The sequence below is a fragment of the Rhagoletis zephyria genome, unplaced genomic scaffold, assembly GCF_001687245.7.
Source record: "Rhagoletis zephyria isolate East Lansing unplaced genomic scaffold, Rhagoletis_zephyria_1.1 Rzeph_scaffold_00476, whole genome shotgun sequence".
Lineage (NCBI taxonomy): Eukaryota > Metazoa > Arthropoda > Insecta > Diptera > Tephritidae > Rhagoletis > Rhagoletis zephyria.
The window spans coordinates 185,401-206,761 of record NW_016157560.1 but is presented as its reverse complement, the minus strand read 5'-3'; the positions used below and the strand labels follow the sequence as shown (position 1 = coordinate 206,761).

The 21,361-nt window shown below is 35.8% G+C and overlaps 1 protein-coding gene across 6 annotated transcripts in view; it reads right to left on the bottom strand.

Annotated features, from left to right (window-relative positions):
- Positions 1 to 1,662: 1,662 nt before the first annotated feature.
- The window catches only part of LOC108359840 (fibulin-2), a 126,755-nt gene continuing 107,056 nt past the window's right edge, over positions 1,663 to 21,361 (bottom strand). For all 6 annotated transcript variants that reach the window (XM_017611906.1, XM_017611907.1, XM_017611911.1 and 3 more), the window contains 2 exons: positions 2,662 to 2,892; positions 1,663 to 2,589 (listed from right to left, as the gene is read on the bottom strand). In XM_017611906.1, coding sequence (XP_017467395.1) covers positions 2,427 to 2,589; positions 2,662 to 2,892 — 394 coding nt within the window. In that variant the 3' untranslated portion in view covers positions 1,663 to 2,426. The remainder of the gene's footprint in view (positions 2,590 to 2,661; positions 2,893 to 21,361) is intronic.

The window sequence follows — 21,361 nt, the reverse complement described above, 5'->3', positions numbered from 1 at the left end:
GAGTAGCTAAAAGTCGGTGTAGAAGCGGTCGAAAAGTGTCGGTGGACTCCAGCAGTGGAGGGATGTAAGTGGGCGGTGCAGCGCCCATTTTCCTAAAATTTTACAGAAAACCAATTTTTTGCTAACGGGCCATACTGCAATTTTGAGTAAATATTAATGAATTTCTAGCCACACAACTAAAAAACCGAAAGTCCAGTATATATTTACACTCTTAAAAATTCAAGGCCGTATTTCTACTTAAAGTGATAGATAGATACCATAAGAAATTTGTATACCCGAGCACACTTGTGCACAAGGGTATTATAACTTTGTTCACATAACGGCTGTTTGTAACAGCCAAAACGAATCGAGATATATATAGACAAATGTATACATAAATGATCAGAATGAAAAGAGAAATCGATTAAGCCATGTCTGTCTGTCCGACCGTGTACACGATAACTCGAGCAAAAATTGAGATATCTCAACGAAATTTGGTGTGTAAATTGCCCTTTATCCAAAGTAGGTTGGTATTGAAAATGGGCGAAATTGGACCGTACCCACGCCCACTTCCCATATAATGTTTGTTTTCATAAATACGAAAACTGCGATATTTTAGTAACTACTGAAGGTTATTCACTGAAAATTGATATTTACAATGACTTTTAGACGTAAAAAAAGAGTATTATAAATTTTTGGAAAATGGGCGTAGCCACGCCCACTTATGATTACATGTGTATATCTTGGTAACCGCTACACAAGTTCCTCCCAAACTGCTGAAAATTTTTATAACCGGACAATAACCACGCCCACATCCCATATAACAGTAATTTATAGAAACACGAAATCTTCGATAAATCAGGAAATACAGAACAAAATTTATTCAAAATTGATTTTTGCAATAATTCTTTAGGAAAAACACGTTTATGATAAAATTTTGGAAAATGGGCGTGGCCCCGCCCACTTGTGACCAAGGGTGTATATTTCGGTAACCGTTCGATCAATTTGTACCAAACTTGGTACGATTATTTCGCTTACCACACAAAACCAAAACGGTAAAAATGATTGAAATCGGACTTCAGAAATTCTTGAAACTTCGATGTTTCGAAATTTATGGCCGCTAATTTACTCAAAATTGATACTAACAACAATCCCTTGAAAAGAAGTAACACTACAATAGAATTTTGGAAAGTGGGCGTAATACCGCCCAAATCTAGCTATATAAGTTTATCTCATTAATTATAACTGAACATACTATCGAAATTGTTAGAAATAGGGGTAAAATCACTCTTCTACCATGTAACGGTAGTTTTCAGAAAGGCTAAAAACTATATTTAATACTTGCGCCGGGTATTTAATATTCGACTCCACCCGAACTTAGACTGTTTACTTGTTTAAATTATCAAAGGACAAATTTGAACAAATTAAGAAAAATAGGGTTTATTAATTTATCCGATGAAAACTCCCAACAAGCTAAGTCTAACAATATATTTGGGGGATTCACAAGGTGTTGTGAAATTATATTTTCCTAACAAAAGTTGTGTTAAAACACGACGGTTGTGAACACCTGTTACGATTATTTATTATATCTCAGCACTTAACCTCACATAACACCGAATAAACATAGGTTGCAGAGTTGTATCGTCATGTGTTATTTTTCTTCACAAAACAATAACAACATTTTTACAACTGTCATGAAATATCATGACTTCACGACAAACACGACAAATACGACACCTTGTGAATTGCCCAATTGTTTAACATCAATTCAAAGGCCCATAAATTCGCTGTTTAATATATATATATTATAAACGGATGAAAAATGGTCAAGCTGTTAATTGATAAGTATAACGGGTTCAGGAACTGTAAGAAACATTTTTTCATGTTGTACTCGATGCTAAATTTTATTTAGGGAGTTTTAATTTTTTGTAGCACCGTGCAATGAAGAAAATGCCAAAAATTTCTTCTGGACTGACTTTTAATTTAAGTGTCGTTATAACTTTTAGCTATTGTCTAAAAACTTAAAAGCCGATATCTTAATGTTTTTACTTAACGTTCTTCTAGCAACCAGCGATACGAACATCGGTCTGCTGTTTAAAAAAACTAGAAGAAGTATGTACAAATCTTTAGATTTTTCAAAAATAATTAACTAAATTTAAAAAAAAGTTGTATCTAGTAGTGGTTCTTCGATAAGACTCGACCGTTTTAAGGAAAGTAACAAACCGAACACAAAATGAAACCTAACAACTATAAAACGCATCATAAAACGCTGGAACTAATCCCTGCACTTATTTGCTTAACTTTTTATATGCATTTTTACATAAATATGTGCATAAATATGTATGTAGTACATACTATGTAGATACATATGTATATGCAACAAGCCACATTAAATTTCATGTCCCTAAACATGCAAGCAAACAAGTATACATGTACTTATTCTCAATTTAGAATGTATACTGAGACACTAATATAAATACTTTGGCAACACTTTTGCCGCGAGGCATGCCATTTGTGAATACTGTCATACTCAGTTCCATCTCGATATCCTGCGGTCCCTCCAAGGAACGCTTCAACTGCAGGTGCACTTCATGCTTGCCCTTTATGGTGCTAGAAAGTAGGGAATATTACTGACTCGTTGTAAGGAAAAAATCTCATAAGAAATCGGTTTATGATACTAACTCAAAGTGATTGTCCGAAGCTTTCTCGATATTCGCCGCGGCTTGGATTTTAATTATCTTCAAGTCAAAGTCGATGTCATCGTACCAAAGTGGCCCGCGGAGACTAAAAATGATTCTACCTTCCGGGGGTATGCTAAGTTTGGAGACTAGAGTAATAAAATTATACGTGTAGGCGGAGGGTTTGCTGTAGCATTCGTCGCCCTCACACAGATTACTGGTCAGACGGCAGCGGCTGTTTTGATGATAAATAAAGAGAATAATTACAAAACATTGGATCATATTCGGCAACAACCACTTTAGAACAATATTGAATATTGAATTATTTACAATGCAAGAAATGGCATTAACACTGTTCTATTAAACTGAATAAATTTGCCATAAACTATTTTCTTATATAAGTTCTTCACATGAAGTGTATCTTACATGTATTTTTCAAGAATGTTATAAGAAAATAAAGAATTAAACAAACAAACCTCAACGAAATAAATGCCAAACGTTAGTATTCAAGGTTGGTCAAATTTGAGACTTAAAATCATTTTACATGTAATTTTATGGATAAATCCTCTTGAAGTACAAAAGCGATATTGTATGATTTTAATTGAGTTTTAAGCTAAATTTGGGAGAGATATAAGTGCAAAGAAACGAAGAACTTATCAGTGATGGGCAAAATTGTATTTACTAAGTATTAAGTACTAAGTACAAAAGTATTTAGGTATTTTGTGTTGTTGTAAATACCAAAGTACTATTTACTTAGGTATTTAGGAGCTGCTAAATACCCAAGTACTATTTACTTAGGTATCTAGGAGCTGCTAAATACTCAAGTAAAAAGTATTTAAGTATTTAGGAGCTATTAGATATTAAAGTAAGAAAAACTTGAGTATTTAGGAACTGCTAGATACAAAAGTACAAAAAACGGAAGTATTTAGCAGGCGCTAAATACTCTGGTCCAAAGTACTCAGGTACCTTGGGGATGCAAAATACTTTCACTAAAGTACCAAGGTATTTAGTCGATGGCTAAATACTTTCAAACTAAATACTGTATAGTTTAGGAGAAATTTAGAGAATTGACACCTCACCTTACACTCACCTCAACTTACTTTACCACAACTCACTTCACCTCTCCGCAAATCCACTCACCACACCTTAATTGGGGATCTATTTCGGGATTTTAGAGATTCTTCAGACTAAATCAGAATTTTCGAGACTATTTCGGGGTTTTCGGGAATATTTCGGGATTTTCGAAGCTATTTCGTAATTCTTTAGGGATTCCCGGAAACTTTGTTTGAGATTTTGGGATTCTCGGAACTAAAATCCGTATTTTGGGGACTCATTTCGGGATTTTTGTGACTTGCGGGATTTTTGGGACTCCGGGACTGTTTTTGGATTTTTGGAACTCATTTTGAATTTTTGGGACTTTCGAGATTCTCGGAACTAAAATCCGTATTTTGGGGACTCATTTCGGGATTTTTGTGACTTGCGGGATTTTTGGGACTCCGGGACTGTTTTTGGATTTTTGGAACTCATTTTGAATTTTTGGGACTTTCGATACTATTTAGGGATTGTCGGGAGTAATTTCGGTATTTTTGGGACTTCCGGGTCTATTTCCAGATTTTTGGGACTTTCGGGACTATTTCGGGTTTCTCGGGAATAATTTCAGATTTTCGAGTGTATTTCCAGATTTTTGGGACTATTGGGACTTTGTTTTGGATTTTTGGGACTTTTGGGATTTTTGGGATTAATTTAGGAGCTATGGGACTTTCCAAACTATTTAAGGATTTTTGGGACTATCGGGACTATTTCGTAATTGTCGGAACAGATTTCGGTATTTTTGGGACTAATTTTGGAATTTTTGGGGCTTTCGGGAGCATATCGATTTTTTGGGTCTTTTTTGGATTTTTGAGACTTTCAAGACCATTTCAGGGTTTTCAAGAGTATTTCGGGATTTTTTGAACTAATTTCGGATTTTTGGGACTTTTTTCATTCTTGGGATTAATTTAGGACTTTTGGGATTTTGAGAACTAATTCGGGACTTTTGGGACCTATTTCCGGATTTTTGGGACTTTCGGGACTATTTCTCCATTTGTGGACTTTCGGGACCATTTCGAGATTTTTGGGACTTATTTAGGAATTTTGGTACTTTAAGAACTAATATTTTCAAGATTTTTCGGGCTTTCGGGAGTATATCGATTTTTTTGGGACAAATTTTGGATTTTTGGAACTTTCGGGATCACTTCGGGATTTTCAGGAGTATTTCGAGATTTTTGGAAATAATTTCGGATTTTTGGGACTTTTGGGACTATTTCTCCATTTGTGGGACTTTCGGGACCATTGCGAGATTTTTGGGACTTATTTAGGAATTTTGGGACTTTGGGAACTAATTCGGGATTTTTGGGACTTACTTCGGATTTTTGGGACTTTCGGGACTATTTCGGGATGCTCGGAACTATTTCCAGATTTTTGGGACCTATTTCGGAATTCTAGGGTTTTCGGGATTCTCTAGAATAATTTCGGGATATTTAGGATCTTCGGGAGTATTTCGGGATATCGGGGACTTATTTCGTTTATTTGGGACTATTTCCAAAAATCTCGAAATACTCCTGAAAATCCCGAAACGATCCCGAAAGTTCCAAAAATCCAATATTAGTCCCAAAAAAATCGATATACTCCCGAAAGCCCCAAAAATCCCGAAAATAGTTCCGAGCATCCCGAAATAGGCCCAAATATCCGAAATACGTCTCAAAAATCCTGAATTAGTTCTTAAAGTACCAAAATTCCTAAATAAGTCCCAAAAATTCCGAAATACTCCTGAAAATCCCAAAAGTCCCAAAATCAGTTCCGAGAATCCCGAAATAGGGCCGAAAGTCCCAAAAATTTCGAAATACAGCCAAAAATCCCAAAAACCCCGAAAATACTCCCGACAATCTCTAAATACACCCGAAAGTTCCAAAAATCTTAAATAAGTCCCAAAAATTTGGAAATAGTCTCGAAAGTCCCACCAATACCTAAATTACTCCCGACAATCACACGCGCCCCAAAAATCCCTAAATAGTCCCGAAAGTCCCAACAGTCCCGAAATTATTCCCGAGAATCCCGAAAACCCCATTAATCCAAAATAAGTTCCAAAAATCTGGAAATAGTCCCAAAAGTCCGATATAAGTCACAAAAATTTCGAAATTAGGCCCGAATATCCCGATATTAGGTCGGAGAATCCCGAAAGTCCCAACAATCCGGAAACAGTCCCGAAAGTCCCAAAAACTAGAAATTAATCCTAAAAATCCAAAAATAGTCTAGAAGTCCCAACAATTCTGAGAATATCGAAATACTGCCGAATGTCCCGCTATTTACTCCGAGAATCTCGAAAGTCCCAAAAATCCCTAAATATTTTGAAAGTCGTTTCGAAAATCCCGAAAATCTTAAACAGTTTCCGGGAATCCCTAAAGAATTACGAAATAGCTTCGAAAATCCCAAAATAGTCCCGAAAACTCCGAAATGGTCTTCTAAATCCTGATTTAGTCTGAAGTATCTCTCAAATCCAGAAACAGTTCCCAAATTGAGGTGTGGTGAGTTTAGGTGAGGTGTGGTGAGAACGAGCGTGATGAGTTCAACTGTGGTGGGTTAAGATTTGGCGGATTTTGGTGTACCAGTAGGGGGTGTGGTGAGTTTAGGTGAGATGTGGTCAGTTGGTATGTGGTGAGTTGATTTGAGGAGAGGTGAAGTGGGTTGTGGTAAAGTAAGTTGAGGTGTTAATTCTCTAAATTTCTCCTAAACTATACAGTATTTAGTTTGAAAGTATTTAGTCATCGACTAAAATACCTTGGTACTTTAGTGAAAGTATTTTGTATCCCCAAGGTACCTGAGTACTTTGGACCAGAGTATTTAGCGCCTGCTAAATACTTTCGTTTTTTGTACTTTGGTATCTAGCTGCTCCTAAATACTCTAGTTTTTCTTACTTTAATATCTAATAGCTCCTAAATACCTAAATACTTTTTACTTGAGTATTTAGCACCACCTAAATACCTAAGTAAATAGTACTTGGTTATTTAGCAGCTCCTAAATACCTAAGTAAATAGTACTTGGGTATTTAGCAGATCCTAAATACCTAAGTAAATAGTACTTGGGTATTTAGCAGCTCCTAAATACCTAAGTAAAGAGTACTTGGGTATTTAGCAGCTCCTAAATACCTAAGTAAATAGTAATTGGGTATTTAGTCATCTCAAAATACTAAGTATTTGTGTATTTAGTACCCAAAGTGGTACTTTAAGTACAAAAGTATTTAGGTGTGCCCATCACTGGAACTTATTCAGTTCATAAGGTGTTCTGTTAATTGGGGCATTAAAGCTGTATACAGTTCTGCAAATGTCAACAATAAATGTTTGGGACGTAAGAGTCTACTAGGCACAGCAAAACTAATTGTAACCAGAAGAGAGGAACAGTCAACAGAGCCAGAGACAATGTCGAACAAAAAGGAGATTGACAAAAATTCCATCTGTTATGCAAAGACATTACATTAACCAACTGACAACGTGAATAATAAGTAGGTAAAGGTTCTGAAATATGGAACGCAAGACAAACCGAGTAAACACATTTTGAACTGATTCCAATCAATTAATATGGATTTGGTGGTAAGGCCTCCAAATAAACATAATATTCAAATTTGGAGCTTACAATGGACTTCATGCATAAAAAGCGAGCTTAAGCTCAGACTCAATTTTTGCTATAATGGAGTGAACTCAAGCTCACGAATTTGTACTGAAAAGCGATTCGGAGCTTAAGCTCACTTTTTATACATGAGGCCCAAGACGCGCTATTTTGGCTGACGAAAACAATAATTAAAAAGATTTAGAGATATGTGTGACGAAGCTAAATATTGCATTCAAGTAAACCCCATCTCATTTACCGAGTCCAAAAAACTAGATGATATACTGTATGAGAAACGGATTAAATCCTGGAGTTTAGATTAATCCCCTTATTCTAGAACCCGAATGTTCGTAATTCGTAGCTACGCTACGAAAAACGAAAAATCCACATGCTGCAACCCTTGCGGAAACATGTGCTGCATTGCCAGCTATCAGTTGTTTTTCGAAGATAGCTGAATGAAGGAAAACAAAGTGGAAAGGAATTAAAAAAACACTCATCATGTGCTTGTTTATTGTAAAATTGGTTAATTTTACATATTTCGAGGAAAATTATGGATTCTGATGTAAGAGTAAGAGGGCGCTATGGCAATGGATTCACAAAGGTATGCGGAGCTGTCGGGCATAGTAACCATGAGCGCATCTATGTCAGCTTCTGGTTGAATTGTTGAACCACAAGCCAGAACTCCTCCTATGCCTGAAGCTCTGGTTCTCAATCCAGTTCCATTGAAAACATGCACTTTGTTAGGTCCACCACCTGTTGCGCTTGCGTCTGCCTTCGGCCGCGCTTAGGGATTATAACCCTTACTAAGTAGAATTCTCCTTTCTGTGTTGCCGGAAAAGNTCCAGTTCCATTGAAAACATGCACTTTGTTAGGTCCACCACCTGTTGCGCTTGCGTCTGCCTTCGGCCGCGCTTAGGGATTATAACCCTTACTAAGTAGAATTCTCCTTTCTGTGTTGCGGGGAAGTGGGGCTTCCGCATGTCAAAGGTATACAACATTTCTTGTGCATATCACTCCGGCCACGCCGTCCCCAGTATTTTTGCGCAGAATCCACGTCGAAACTTGCAAAAAAGTGCATAGTGCAAACCGAGTTTATTAATAAGCTAGTGGTAGGAAATTTGAAACATTTATCTTAAATAAAATGTGATTCCTTTGATTACACGTGTATGTTAAAGTTTTTGGACTCGGGTTATGCGTTTGGACACAACAATTGAAAATCGTTGTACATTAACTAAACCGGACCCAAGTTTCTCGATAAGGGGCAACAAATATTTTTTTGGCTTGTTTATATAAAGCAGTGGATAAAAATATACGTCCATATATGCGAAAGGCAAATTTATCTGTTTAAATGAACATCACCAATATTTCTTGCAAACACACATCGATTTACATATTTTATTTCGCCTCCGACACAGAATTGTTTTCGTACAAAATTACGCAAAAAAGCTTACTCGTTCGTTTTTAGGCATGCCATTGTTACGAATTTCGAAAATTCGAAAATACGATTCGGATAGCAGCATACTATTTCTACGGTTCGTAGCAAAATCCGAGTACGAAAGAGTTGCAGAATAGGGGTGTAATTTATTTGATAATAATTCAGCACAAGTAAAGCTTAAGCTTAAAATTTTTCAGCACACCTTGGAGTATAGCTGAGTCATTAACGTTTCTTATTACTGAGTATATTTTTTGATCATAAACATACATTAAATACTTATCGGTCGAAAGCTCTATTATTAACGAATAATATAATATCTAGCGGACTCAGTATGCTTCTCTGAGAACCAGAGATCGGCACAAATGATCGGGTATAATCACAAATGAACTATTTCTCCCACCCAAGTATTGCTTAATTCACTGCAAACAAACAGAATGAACATCTATATTGGAAAGTTTAGCTATTCGAATTTTACGTATTGATAATATCTACCTAATATTTATTTTGAAAATTAGCGGAACAGTCGTCAGAGAAACCCGAGAATTTTTTTACTGTAGATCTTTCTGTTACAAAGCCATGCTGATTAATGTAATTCAAATGCTAAGGTTTAAAAAACAATCTTTATTTTATGTTGAAATGTTAGGCAGGACATTTTTCTAGGCTTTTATCTAAATTTGGGGTAGTGCCAGTATAGTTCTTTACGGCTTTAAATTAAAATAATATTAAATAATGTTCAGTTATAATTCTGGTCTTTAGAGATTTATAGAAGGAGCAAGCGAGCTATATTTTTGTGAAAAATTTTAAACCATAAACTGTTCTCTCACAAGAGATAAAGTCAATATACTAAAATATTTTACGAAAAACTACTCGCTAAATTTTATTAGAGGTCTCTGAAGGAGCAAGCGAGCCATGGGCGTAGCCAGGTAGGCGCAAATGCCACTCTTCCATCACTTCCAAATTGTTTCCTATATTTTCAAAAATAGTACCAGGAAATGCTAGCTCGATAATTGCGGCCTAACTTTCAAGTTTTTTCCTATGTATATACTATATAGTAGGGCTGTGCGATTAATTGATTACTCAAAATTTTAATTAATCATAAAGTAAATAACTCAATTATTCAATTAATTGGAAATTATGATTACTCAAACGTTCAGTTACTCGAGTAATCAAGATTTTTGATTAACCAAAAACAAAAATATTAGAGTAAAATGCTTTATGATTAATCAACATTTCGAGTAAAATGAGTAATCAACATTTCAACTCTTTACATATGTATAAATTAGTTAAAGTTCCTTGATACTTTGAAAACAACGTTTCTGTTTTCAAAAATTAAAACAAAATTTTTTTTTCATACACAGAATGTAAAAAAGAAAATAAGCATTTTCCAAAGCAAACTCTATTACGAGCAAAATTATTTTTTTTGAGTAATCATATTTCAAGTAACTCGATTAATCATCGTTTTGAGTAATCAAAATCTTGATTACTCGAGTAATTGATTAACCGAATAATTGATTAACCAACTTGCTCGAGTAATGGAATAATCGCACAGCCCTACTATAAAGGAAATTATAATAAGTAAATTAATTTAAAAAGTGGATATGTGGATCATCCGATTCTGTTTCAAGTTTTTGTCGCTATCTTAAAAGTACTTCCATTCAATAAGGGTAAAAAAATGGATGCAGTCGACAATGAACGAAAATGGATTGAACGGTAAACTAATAAATAAATTTATAGTTCAATTGTTTATTACTTTGCTTTTAGATTTATGTCTTCTAACTGTACATCGAAAGTCTGTATCACAGAACCAATCTGAAATTATTGATAAAACTATAGACCGGTTTGGTGAACAGCCAAACGTTTACTTCTTAAGTAATTACAGCAGATGGCAGAGAACACATAGCGCACATAAATTTCTAGAATAAAAATAGCATATTAGGAGCAGGTAATATTTCTATTTTGAATTATAGTTAAATCATTAGTTAAACTTAACTATAGAGAAATTACAAAGAATTTTCTGTAGTTAGATTTAACTAACGATTTAACTATACTTTAAAATACATAGATAAGTTAACGGCCCTTACAGGCTAACCTAATATTCACGCACGCCGCCAATTTATTGTCAAAAATTTCTCATGCACATGCAACTTGTATGAGATTAACCGAAATTGAACGGCGTGCGTATGAAGCTAACTCAATTTCCAATTTTTGTTCTGCGTGACATTTTGATTTGACGTTTCGCTCAATGAAATCAAATGCAAACGCATGCAAGTCAATTTCGGGTGACGCAAAAAAACAAATTCGACGGCATGCGTACCAAAACGCAAGCCGCGAATATTAGGTTAGCCTGTTAATGAATTTTTTATTTATTACACGGTGTGACAAAACAAACAAAAAAAATATATTTAGCATAAATTGAGTGTAAAAAATCTGCATACTCAAAATGCTGAATTCGCCCTCATATTTATACATACATATGTATATCATTTAAGAGAAAATATTTCGGTGAAAAGCAGCGATTGTTAGTTTGTTTTACAAAATGGCGGAGGAATATGACAAAGTATACGGAAAAGTTTATTTTTTAAATTCTTTATTTTGGATAACGTCTTGTCCGGGTATTTGGTTTACTATACAGTAATATAGCAGTGTTGATATTTGAGAATTTTAAATTGTACTAAATTAATGAAAACAGTGTAACTTTTTGAGCTTAATTTTACTTTTCGCCATTTCCGTCAATAACATTGCCTCTATTTTTCCCTTATCCGAAAAAAAACATTTTTTTTGTCTACTGCAGTATGCTTATTGTTCAATTCATTGTAAAGCTTCAGTTGTTGTAGGCTGAATTTAACGTAACTTATCATTGTGATCTCTTCGTTATATTCCAAATTTATAAAACTACATCCCCGACAAAATGGTATAGTCACCCGGTTTGGGCTATTTATTTTATTTTTCTCAAATAAATTCTAATAATTTTTTTTAGAAAAGTAAAGCTTATTGTCTAACAAAAAGAAACCCACATTTCAAAATTAAAAAAAACGAAACGATGTAGCGCATTTTCTTTTATATAAAATAAAATACGAACATTCGTTATATGGAAGAAAGTGAAAAAATGTTTACCCACGAAATTTCTAAAAATTCGGGATTTATTTTTATGGTTTCTGTAAGACAATGAGCTATACTTTTATAAAAATATAATTAAAATTAATTTGAAAAATAATAAAATAAAATAAATAGCCCAATCCGGGCGACCGTATCACTTTGTGGCGTGTTGTATATTCAAAGATGAAGGCAATAACGATAAAAAAATTATACAGTTCATAGATCAGTGTATATTAATGAAAATAAATCATATAAAATGAGATGACTAGATTTTTTCAATAGTGATATTTCACCCGCCGGTGATAAAAAAAATTGCAATCACCATAACGCTCACCACTAATATTGCCATATATATAGGTATGTCCTGCTTGAAATTTTCGTTTACGTTCTCCTTCTTCATTTCTCGCAAGCGAGATGTAATTTTGTTGACTGGGCATTTAAAAGCATACTTTTTTCGCGAAATTCCAAACGCATTCATATTCACAAACATCTGAAATCCGCCACTCCATTTTATTATTTTAAATAGTAATTAACTCTTTCTAAATTTGCATATTTGCTTTTTTGAAAATTAATGGTTCCAAACTACTAAAATTACAGATGAAATGAAGCAAGATCTCGAAAACCACCCGGTATGCCAGATAAAAATATGCTTCGTCCTTTTTGCGGTCTGCATGTGCGGGATCTCGCATGAATTGTCACGCAAACTATATTTTCAAGCAGGTGAAGGCGGACAATAACTTAAATTTAAAAGGACTAAGAATCAAAGTTCTAGAGGAGATTAGAGCGTTGGGTTCAAACAGCATTTTTGTTAAAATGTTAAAATTGTATTTAAAAACGGTAAATTGTACTTTTGTACTTTTTAAAACTAATTTTACTGAAAAAAGTACAATTGTCCTTAAAATATCAACACTGGTATATAGAACTATGAATTCGTGTGCTTACCGTTCAAATCGCAGCTCACTATTTATATTCAAGAATCCTCTGGGTAGCGACCAAACACCCACTTTGGAGCGAGCTAAAGTGAGAGGGCGTAAAACCCCGTGTACGCTGGGTTTAGGTCCCGCCACGTAAAAAATATGCCCCGTAAGATACCTCCTACTTTTAATGACGAGCACGGCAAACTTATAAAGGACTACGATTTGAGGGTATGCACCTGGAACATCCGGACCCTTAATGGGGAAGGTGTCTCTGCCCGGCTGGTTGATTAGCTCGGGAACCAAAGGCCGACATCACCGCCATACAAGAAATGTGGTGGGCGGGGCAAGGCAAGGTAAGCCTGGAGCCTTGCAACGTCTACTATAGTTGCCACGTAAAGGAGCAATTCGATGTTGTATTTGTGGTGGGAGAGAGTCGATCGCCGAATACTGGCTTTCACTTTAGTGGACGAACATCTAGCGACAATCCGCACCAAAGCTAGATTCTTCAACATTTAGTTCATATGTGCCAATACCTCGATGGAAGAGAAGGCCCCGTCCGTCCAAGAATATATTTTATGAGCGCTTGGAAAAACATAAGAGCGCTTTCCTCGTCATGCCAGGGTGGGCATGGAAGTAATCACTGGCGCCACTATTGGAAAATTCATTCTCCATGACGAAACGTCCGATAACGGGGTGACGCTTCGACTCGCACCACTATCTTGATGCACCCAAGATACGCACCCGCCTCCGTGCGGCAAAAAAATGTGCGCCCAACAATGCAAGAAAAGCTCAACACACGGCCAATTGATTCGCCACTCGACTCTCACACCTGCTGTTAGAGAGCACTCTTCACTAAAGCGACATACGCGAGCAGTGGTACGATGAAGAGTGTCAAGAAGCTGCAGAGCAAAAAGGTGACACCTACACGACCACGCCGCGATCGGGCGCAACGCGAGCCATGTGGAATCTTTATAGGGAACTGAAGAGGGAAGCTAAACGTATTTGCCACAATAAGAAGAGTTCGAAATACTTGAGTGGGAAGAGCTTGAAATGCTGGCCGACAGAAAAAACACCCGAAATTTTTATTAGAGAGTTGAGCGACTTACGGAAGGTTTCAAAACTCCTCTAGGGACAACCATGGCGACCTAGTGACCGATGTCCAGAGCTTACTTAAATTATGGAGGGAACACTTTTCGATCCTTTTGAATGGCAGCAGCACTGAAAGTAGTGGAAAAGACGGGCCGCGCCCCCAGTCGATGACGATGGAGTCGATATCCCAGCGCCTGACTATGACGAGGTGCGAATAGCGATAATGTTTATGAAAAATAACAAAGTAGCTGGAGCTGCCGTGCTGGACTGGACTGCAATTGAAGTGTGCTCTGCCCAATCCACAAGAAAGGCGACCCCGCCATGTGCGCCAACTATTTTGTCGAGCGTGTTGTGTGAAAGACTGAAGCATAGATCTTGTATTCGCAATACGCGAAAACTTGGAAAAGACCCGTGCGAATCGGATCGACACATACCTTCTATTTGTCGGTTTCAAAGCCGCTATCGACAGCACGAAAAGAAGTTGTCTTTATTTCGTGATGTCTGAATTTCGTATGCCCGCGAAACTAATACGGCTGTGTAAAATGGCGTCGAGCAATACAACCAGCTCAGTCAGAATTGAGAAGGACCTCTCCGAACCGTTTGACACTAAACGAGGTTTCAGACAAGGTGAATGGCTTTCATGTGATTTCTTTAATCTGATGTTGTATGAGTCGCAGAACTGGACTGCTCAGGGAGAATACTTTACAAGAGCGTACAATTGCTGAAGTATGCCGACGACATCGGCATTATTGTTAGAAATAAGGGCTACGTCTTTTCTGCCTTCGTGGAATTAGATAGAGAAGCAAAGCGTGTAGGTCTGGTGGTAAGCGAGGACAAAACGAAGTATTTCCTGTCATCTTACAAATAGTCAGACCTCAAGCGTCTTGGAACCCACGCCACTATTGACAGTTACAAGTTTGAAAAAGTATACGACTTCCTTTATTTAAGAACCAGCATCAACACGGATAAAGATGTCAGCCTTGAAATTCTACGGAGAATCACTCTTGCCAACAAGTGCTACTTCGGACTGACAAAGCAATTGAGAAGTAAAGTCCTCTAGCAGTACAAAAATCACTCTCGATAAGTCACTCATCATGCGCGTGCTGTTATGGCGCGGACGCACGGACAATGAAAACATCTGATGAGGCGGCTCTTGGAGTTTTCGAAGGAAAAGATTTTGGGAAAGATTTGTGGGCCCTTACGCATTGACTACGGCAAGCACCGCAGACGACGGAACGTGAGTTGTATGAGCTTTACAACGGCATTGACATAGTGCAGCGAATTATATTTCAGCGGCTCCGTAGGCTTGGTCATAGAGTACGAATGGACAGAAGCGCTCCAGCTCCGATGGAGGAACCAAGTGGAGAAGGACTTGGCTTCACTTGTCATTTCCAATAGACGTCAGTTGGTACAGAAGAGAAACGACTGGCGTACTATTTTGGAATCGACAAAAATCGCTTGACGGTTATAGCGCCAAATAAGAAGAAGAACAACAACTTGGTGCGTTCCAGATGCATTTGCTCAAGCGAGGAATGGTCTAGACCCATGTATGTCTTGTCTGGCAAAAGATTCAGTTGGTTATTTTTATGTAACTTGCGGACTTTAGCTTTCATAAATTGGACAGATATGGGAACATTGTACTTTCTCTCAACACAAAACCATTTTTGTAAACCCTTTTGGGTATTCGCACTGTTTTAAAGTTTGCCGTTTCTCAAGTCCGGATTCTATATTTTTATATCTTTACTTTTGCTTTCGTTTTAACTAATTCTGATAAAAGTTGATTTGTTTATTTTAAACTCATCACACATCACTTTAACCGAAACACCACTTCTTACTTTTCCCAGAATACTGGTAAGTCAAAGAAAGAAAATTAAGTTTAGTGTGTGTGGCATGCATAAACAAAGAATGCTGTAGGTATTGTTGTTGTATTGTTTTAGATACTTGCATTAATCAAGGAATTGCACGTACTGAAGGTTGCGGTTACCGTGTATGCACGTAAATATTTTTCATCGGATAAACAGAAATTAATTTACGAACAATTATAAGGCTCAACCTATGAAAAACGCTTTTTTAGACCTTAAATCCAGACTTGAAGGGGTATTTTAATTTTTAAGTATGCATATTTTTTGTGCTTCACTACAACTTTAGCAGTCACACAGTGTTATTATCCCGACGAAATCTTTGACGGTGGTACGGAGAGGGGAACGGTAAAGTCTCATACTGACGGGGTTAATCTTTCGATGCTCCCTCCTCGTAAAAAAAATATACGCAGTAAATAGGTAACTATTTAAATCGACGAATCTTATATATTACTAGATCGCTCTCACCCGCTTCGCTGAGTGTATGAAATATTTGCGTGCTACATTGAGTAAAATTTATTTCAAGAAAACTCAATTCAAAAGCGGGACGTTTAAAATTGGTTTAACCCTCTTCAAAATATTTTCACACTAAAACTTCCTTAACCTTCTCACTTGTCATACTTTTTCAACACAATTGAGATTTTAAACAGATGGAAACCCTTTACATGTAGTTTTGAAATTATCGCCTTTTAAAATCATTTTGATTGATTCCCATATTGTCATAATTCATTTAAATTATTGGGCACGTTCAGAAGGTGCAACAGCTCAGTATCTGATTCAGACGTCCCAAGGATTATTATAGGCTAAAAAATGTTAGATATATAGAGGGGGCGTGAAATCTCCCATAAAAACCGAATTTTTATACCGAATATCTCTGGGTATGTTCATGGTAGAGTACTGGAACTTGGTGAGAGATATATGAAATCAATCTTATACTCAGGGAGAAAAACGGTCTATTTAAAAAGAGGGCACGCACAAACGTATATATAATTCATCTGTAGGCGTGTTTGTGGGTAAATCCTCCTTAATGCTCGGACGGATTTTAACGAAGATTTTTTTTGTGTTTTTGAGTAACTCTCTGGATAGTGTAGATTCACAAATTCACCCGCCAGTTGGCACCACTTTGGCCAATATTCAAAATATGTATCGGCGCTGGAGTCATTACGAATAATCGCCAAGTTAGAAAAGGTGCGTTGATTGACAGAATAAATAAACCTGTTGCACCATTGAGTATATCGAATTTTTATGTGTTACGATTGGCCCAATGTATGTGATTTTTCCCAGTATTGTTATGCCTTAAAGCTTCATTCGGAGACACCAGGGTTGAGTTGTGCAGGGGTAAATCTCAAATCACCACCGATAAATCAACCGCCAAAACCATCGCGCGCCTTTTACTGTAATAAATTCAATTAAAAAAAAAATTATTTTCACTTAAATTTCTTTCGTGAAGGGAGTGAAGAGGAAATGTTCTTCAAGTATATTTCGTTATGAGATTAACCGTTCTATGAAATGTTATACAATTAGAGAATTTCAAGAACTTCATCACGGACATAACACTTTCGTTAGGTTAATTAAGGCAGAAAACGACCACCAAACCATAATCTTAGCCGATGAGCGAGCCAGTGTAAATCGTAAACGTGAATAAAAAATTATTTTGTGCGGGACGAAGTTCGCCGGGTCTGCTAGTATTATAATATTTAATTTAAACTAATTAAGTTGAATTTTTAAAAAGGTGGCAACCCTTTTGAAAGACTTCAATATTATTCAAATCTTTAAAACTAAAGGTTTCTTAACAATATTTTGTTTGACAACCATATCTTAATTCTTCAGATGGCTTGCGTATAGTTAATTTAAATTTTACTTTTCAAACAGGTGGCAACCATTTTAAAAATATATTAAACTACAGCTTTTTTAAGCCTCTTGACATCCATTTTTTTAATATAATTTTCAAATAAATAGCTCCCTCAATTGAAGTTGAATTAGATTTTTTTTAAAGGTGGCAGCCCTCATCCATGAGTAGAGAATGATTTTTTATATCTCCATACCAAGTTCCAGTAATCTACCAAAAATATTTCCTGAGAAATGCAGTATGAAAAATTCCTCTTGACTAATCGAGATTAAATGAATCCTATATTTAAAGTTGGGCTAAATAACGGCAGTGTACAAAATTGCATGATCATCGGTTGAATAGTTAAAGCGTGAAAGCGTAGCAAACAAACAAACTAACTTTCGGATTTATAATATTAGTAAGGAAGTAAGGATTGCTCTAAGGTGTTTTTTTTTGTTAGACTCCCTTTTTCTACTTTTCTATGTAAGCAATTCCACTAATGAGGTGTCATTTGAAAAGTCAGTGGTCCCCTGAGTGGTTATTAGGTAATATACCTCTGAAATAAAGAAATTTTTGTTTGTCAATATTATTGTGGCTTATTAACATTTTATTTTTAATATTTTTATTGAGCTTTGTACCACGATTGTTTATTAGGAAAAATTTAAAAGGCAACAAATACATTGTTTAGGAAGAGCCTGCCTGAAACTATACAATAAAGCAAATATGCAAATGGATGTGTAGAATTGACAACAACAACCACGCCGTCAAGTTTAAATAGCGGCAAATCAGCTGCACTTGATAGTAGTTGGTTTAATAAGGAAAATGAATTAGCAACAAGAGTTTACGGGATGTACATAGCTCAGTGGTTAACGCTTCTGACTTTGAACATCGAATTCGCAGGTTCGATCCCTGCTGAAGTCTAGAAAAAAGAAGTCTGATGAGGTGATCTCCGAAATAGCTGCTATGACTTCTACCGCTTAGACTTTGTTGCTTTTTCAATTTGTCCTAATAAACAATCGTGGTACAAAGCTCAATAAAAATATTAAAAAGTAAAGGAATTTGTAACTTTATTTTTGTTTTTAATTTACCATTGTTAAGCCACACTAAGCTCCCTTAGCCGTGGCACCGTGTTGCTTCTTTGCAAATTAAAAAATTGTAGCTTATGTACGTGTGAAATATTTAGAAGTATAGGTTTTTGTGCAATATGTTTATTTTTATATTCAAATAAAGCACATTTAAACGATGTAATAAATTACACAATTCACGTACAATTCTTAATATTTCGTTTGAAATGCCAACTTTCCTGCAAATACACTAGACTTCGCAAAAGGAAATTCACTACAAATTGCCGAATCTGCGTACTTTTCTACTACTATTACATACAGCAATCATACCCCGTATTAAGTTGACTCCCTTAAAATGACAATAAAACAGTTCCCTATAAAAGTAGCTTTTGCTATAACAATTAATAAAGCCCAGGGCCAGACTCTTGACAAAGCTGGATTATAGCTACCTAACCCTGTGTTTTCCCATGGACAGTTATATGTAGCCTTTTCTGGAGTAAGGCGATTCTCAGATATTATTGTTTCTGTTAAAGAATCATTTAATCAAAAAGTTAATTCTTTATATATTTTCACCTCAAATATTGTATACAAAGATAAATATGTTGTAAGTAACACCATGTTTCCCTCAACTCATGACACTCATATGTATATCAGTCAGTTTGTAATATGTTTTTATGTACCTAATAAGTATAAGTTCTGATGTACTGTAAATCTCATTAACGCTTTATAATATATGTATAATAAAAATAAGGGGTTTATAAGAGTAATTCAGTTTATTATTTCCGCGAACTATTAGAACAGTCTGCTTCTATCTGTGGCTACAAAGAGGGATGGGTTTACTGTGTATTTCTGTCTGCGCAGTCTGCGCATGAGTCCGCTTGTTGTTTTATATCATGATACAAAAAAGAAGGTAGTTTCAATAAACAACTTTTTGATTAAAAAGCAGATTTTTGACAATTGCTCAATTGTGAAAAATTCGAAGCGGCGTTACCCAATTGTAAGTTTTTTGGTGTGGGAGATTTTATATTCTTAATTTGGGATTATAAATAAAATAGTTGCGTTAATATTTACCTTTTAATAATAATTAATATCTTATCTTAAAAACGTTTAAATTTTACATTAAATTCGATAAAAACTTGCCAAATCATTATTTTAATATTAATACAATTTTAGTGAACATATTTTAAAATTTTTTTAATGTCCTCATGATCATCTGATTATTTCACAATGTAGTTTTCTATATCGGATACGATGATTCTGATATAATTCAGACCCTGAAATTATACATTTCGATCTGTTATTTAATACATATTGTCTTTGTCTATTTAACAGCAAATGGAATTTACTTTGGGACCCATGGGCCGCGAAATTTTTCCAGCAACACACATTGTTCAGATGAAGTTTTGACACACCCAAAAGTGAAGTATAAAATAAATAGATAAAACAAATTTTCAATCAAACTGATTTCTGTAGTTCAGGGGCGTCTTTTGGTAAATGTTCTGGAGGCTGTTTTAATTTATCCTATCTTATTATATATTTCTTAGCTCTTCTACATTCTGAGAAGTTGAGAGAATGAAGTCTAATGTTCTTTTTTGGTCAACTACGACGTTTGATTTCATTTTTTGCAATCATTAGTTCATTTCCTTTGAGGAGTCACAATGCCCATACCGGCTATGTCGATTTTTTTGAAATTTCGGACACAAATCTTCCAAGAATGATTATAGGCTAAAACAAAACCGTTATCTAAAGGGGGTGTGGAACCTCCCATACAAATCGAATTTTTCATAGTGCATATCTCTGGAAGTATTTACGGTAGAGTTCTGGAACTTGGTATGGATATATGTATGTATATGAAGTCAATCTCAAGCTCGTGAAAAAATATGGGTTTGTTGGAAAATGCAGCGTGCCACCGTAGAACTTGGAAAAGAGGTAAATGAAATCAATCCCAAACCTATGAAAAATGGGGGTATATGAAAACGATCTCGTAGCCAGCTACGAGAGCTAGCGGTATAAGCCATATAAACTAAAATTCTGGTGACGCATAGATACCTCTGGAAGCATTTACCTAGCATACGGAGATGAGGCATTTTTACCTTCCTCTTATTAACTCGGTATGTAACTATGTAATATTGATGCGCCTAAAAGATGCAGCGATTTCTATTCTCAAGTTACATACCTGACAGTACGAATGGCAATTATAATAGGGAGGTTTTAGTTTTTTAAACTATAATTTTTTCCAATGGAAATATGTACAGAAAAACGGGCGCGAAACCTTCTGGAAAGTAACATGATCACAGGGTGTATCCCTAGAACCATGTTAAGCTAAAACTTGAGGGATTACATTCTTGTCAAGACCGACAGGCATAAGCTGAAATTGCGTCGCAAGCAGGGTTTGAAAATGCTGTAATATTTTTATTTAATTTGCATTTGCGGTGCTTTGACTTCGGCATATATGATATCGAAAGCAAAGCAAAAGCAATTCAGAAAAACACAAATGCTTTGGCTGCCGTTTTGCTATGAAATTTCGAAAGCAAATTGTGGAATCACAAAGACAGCGCAGCAGCAGTAAATCAACAGGAATTTGACTATAAATTTGCTGGGAAGCATCGAATTGGCAGAAATAGAGGATATTATATGTATGCGAGCGCAAATCCACTAGTCGCTTACCCTGATAAGCTTTGCATTGATGGCGGAGTTAATATGTACTTAGATAATATACCATGCTGCAAAAGCGTCATGTGTATAACACAGCCAAGCAGATAACAGCACAGAAAA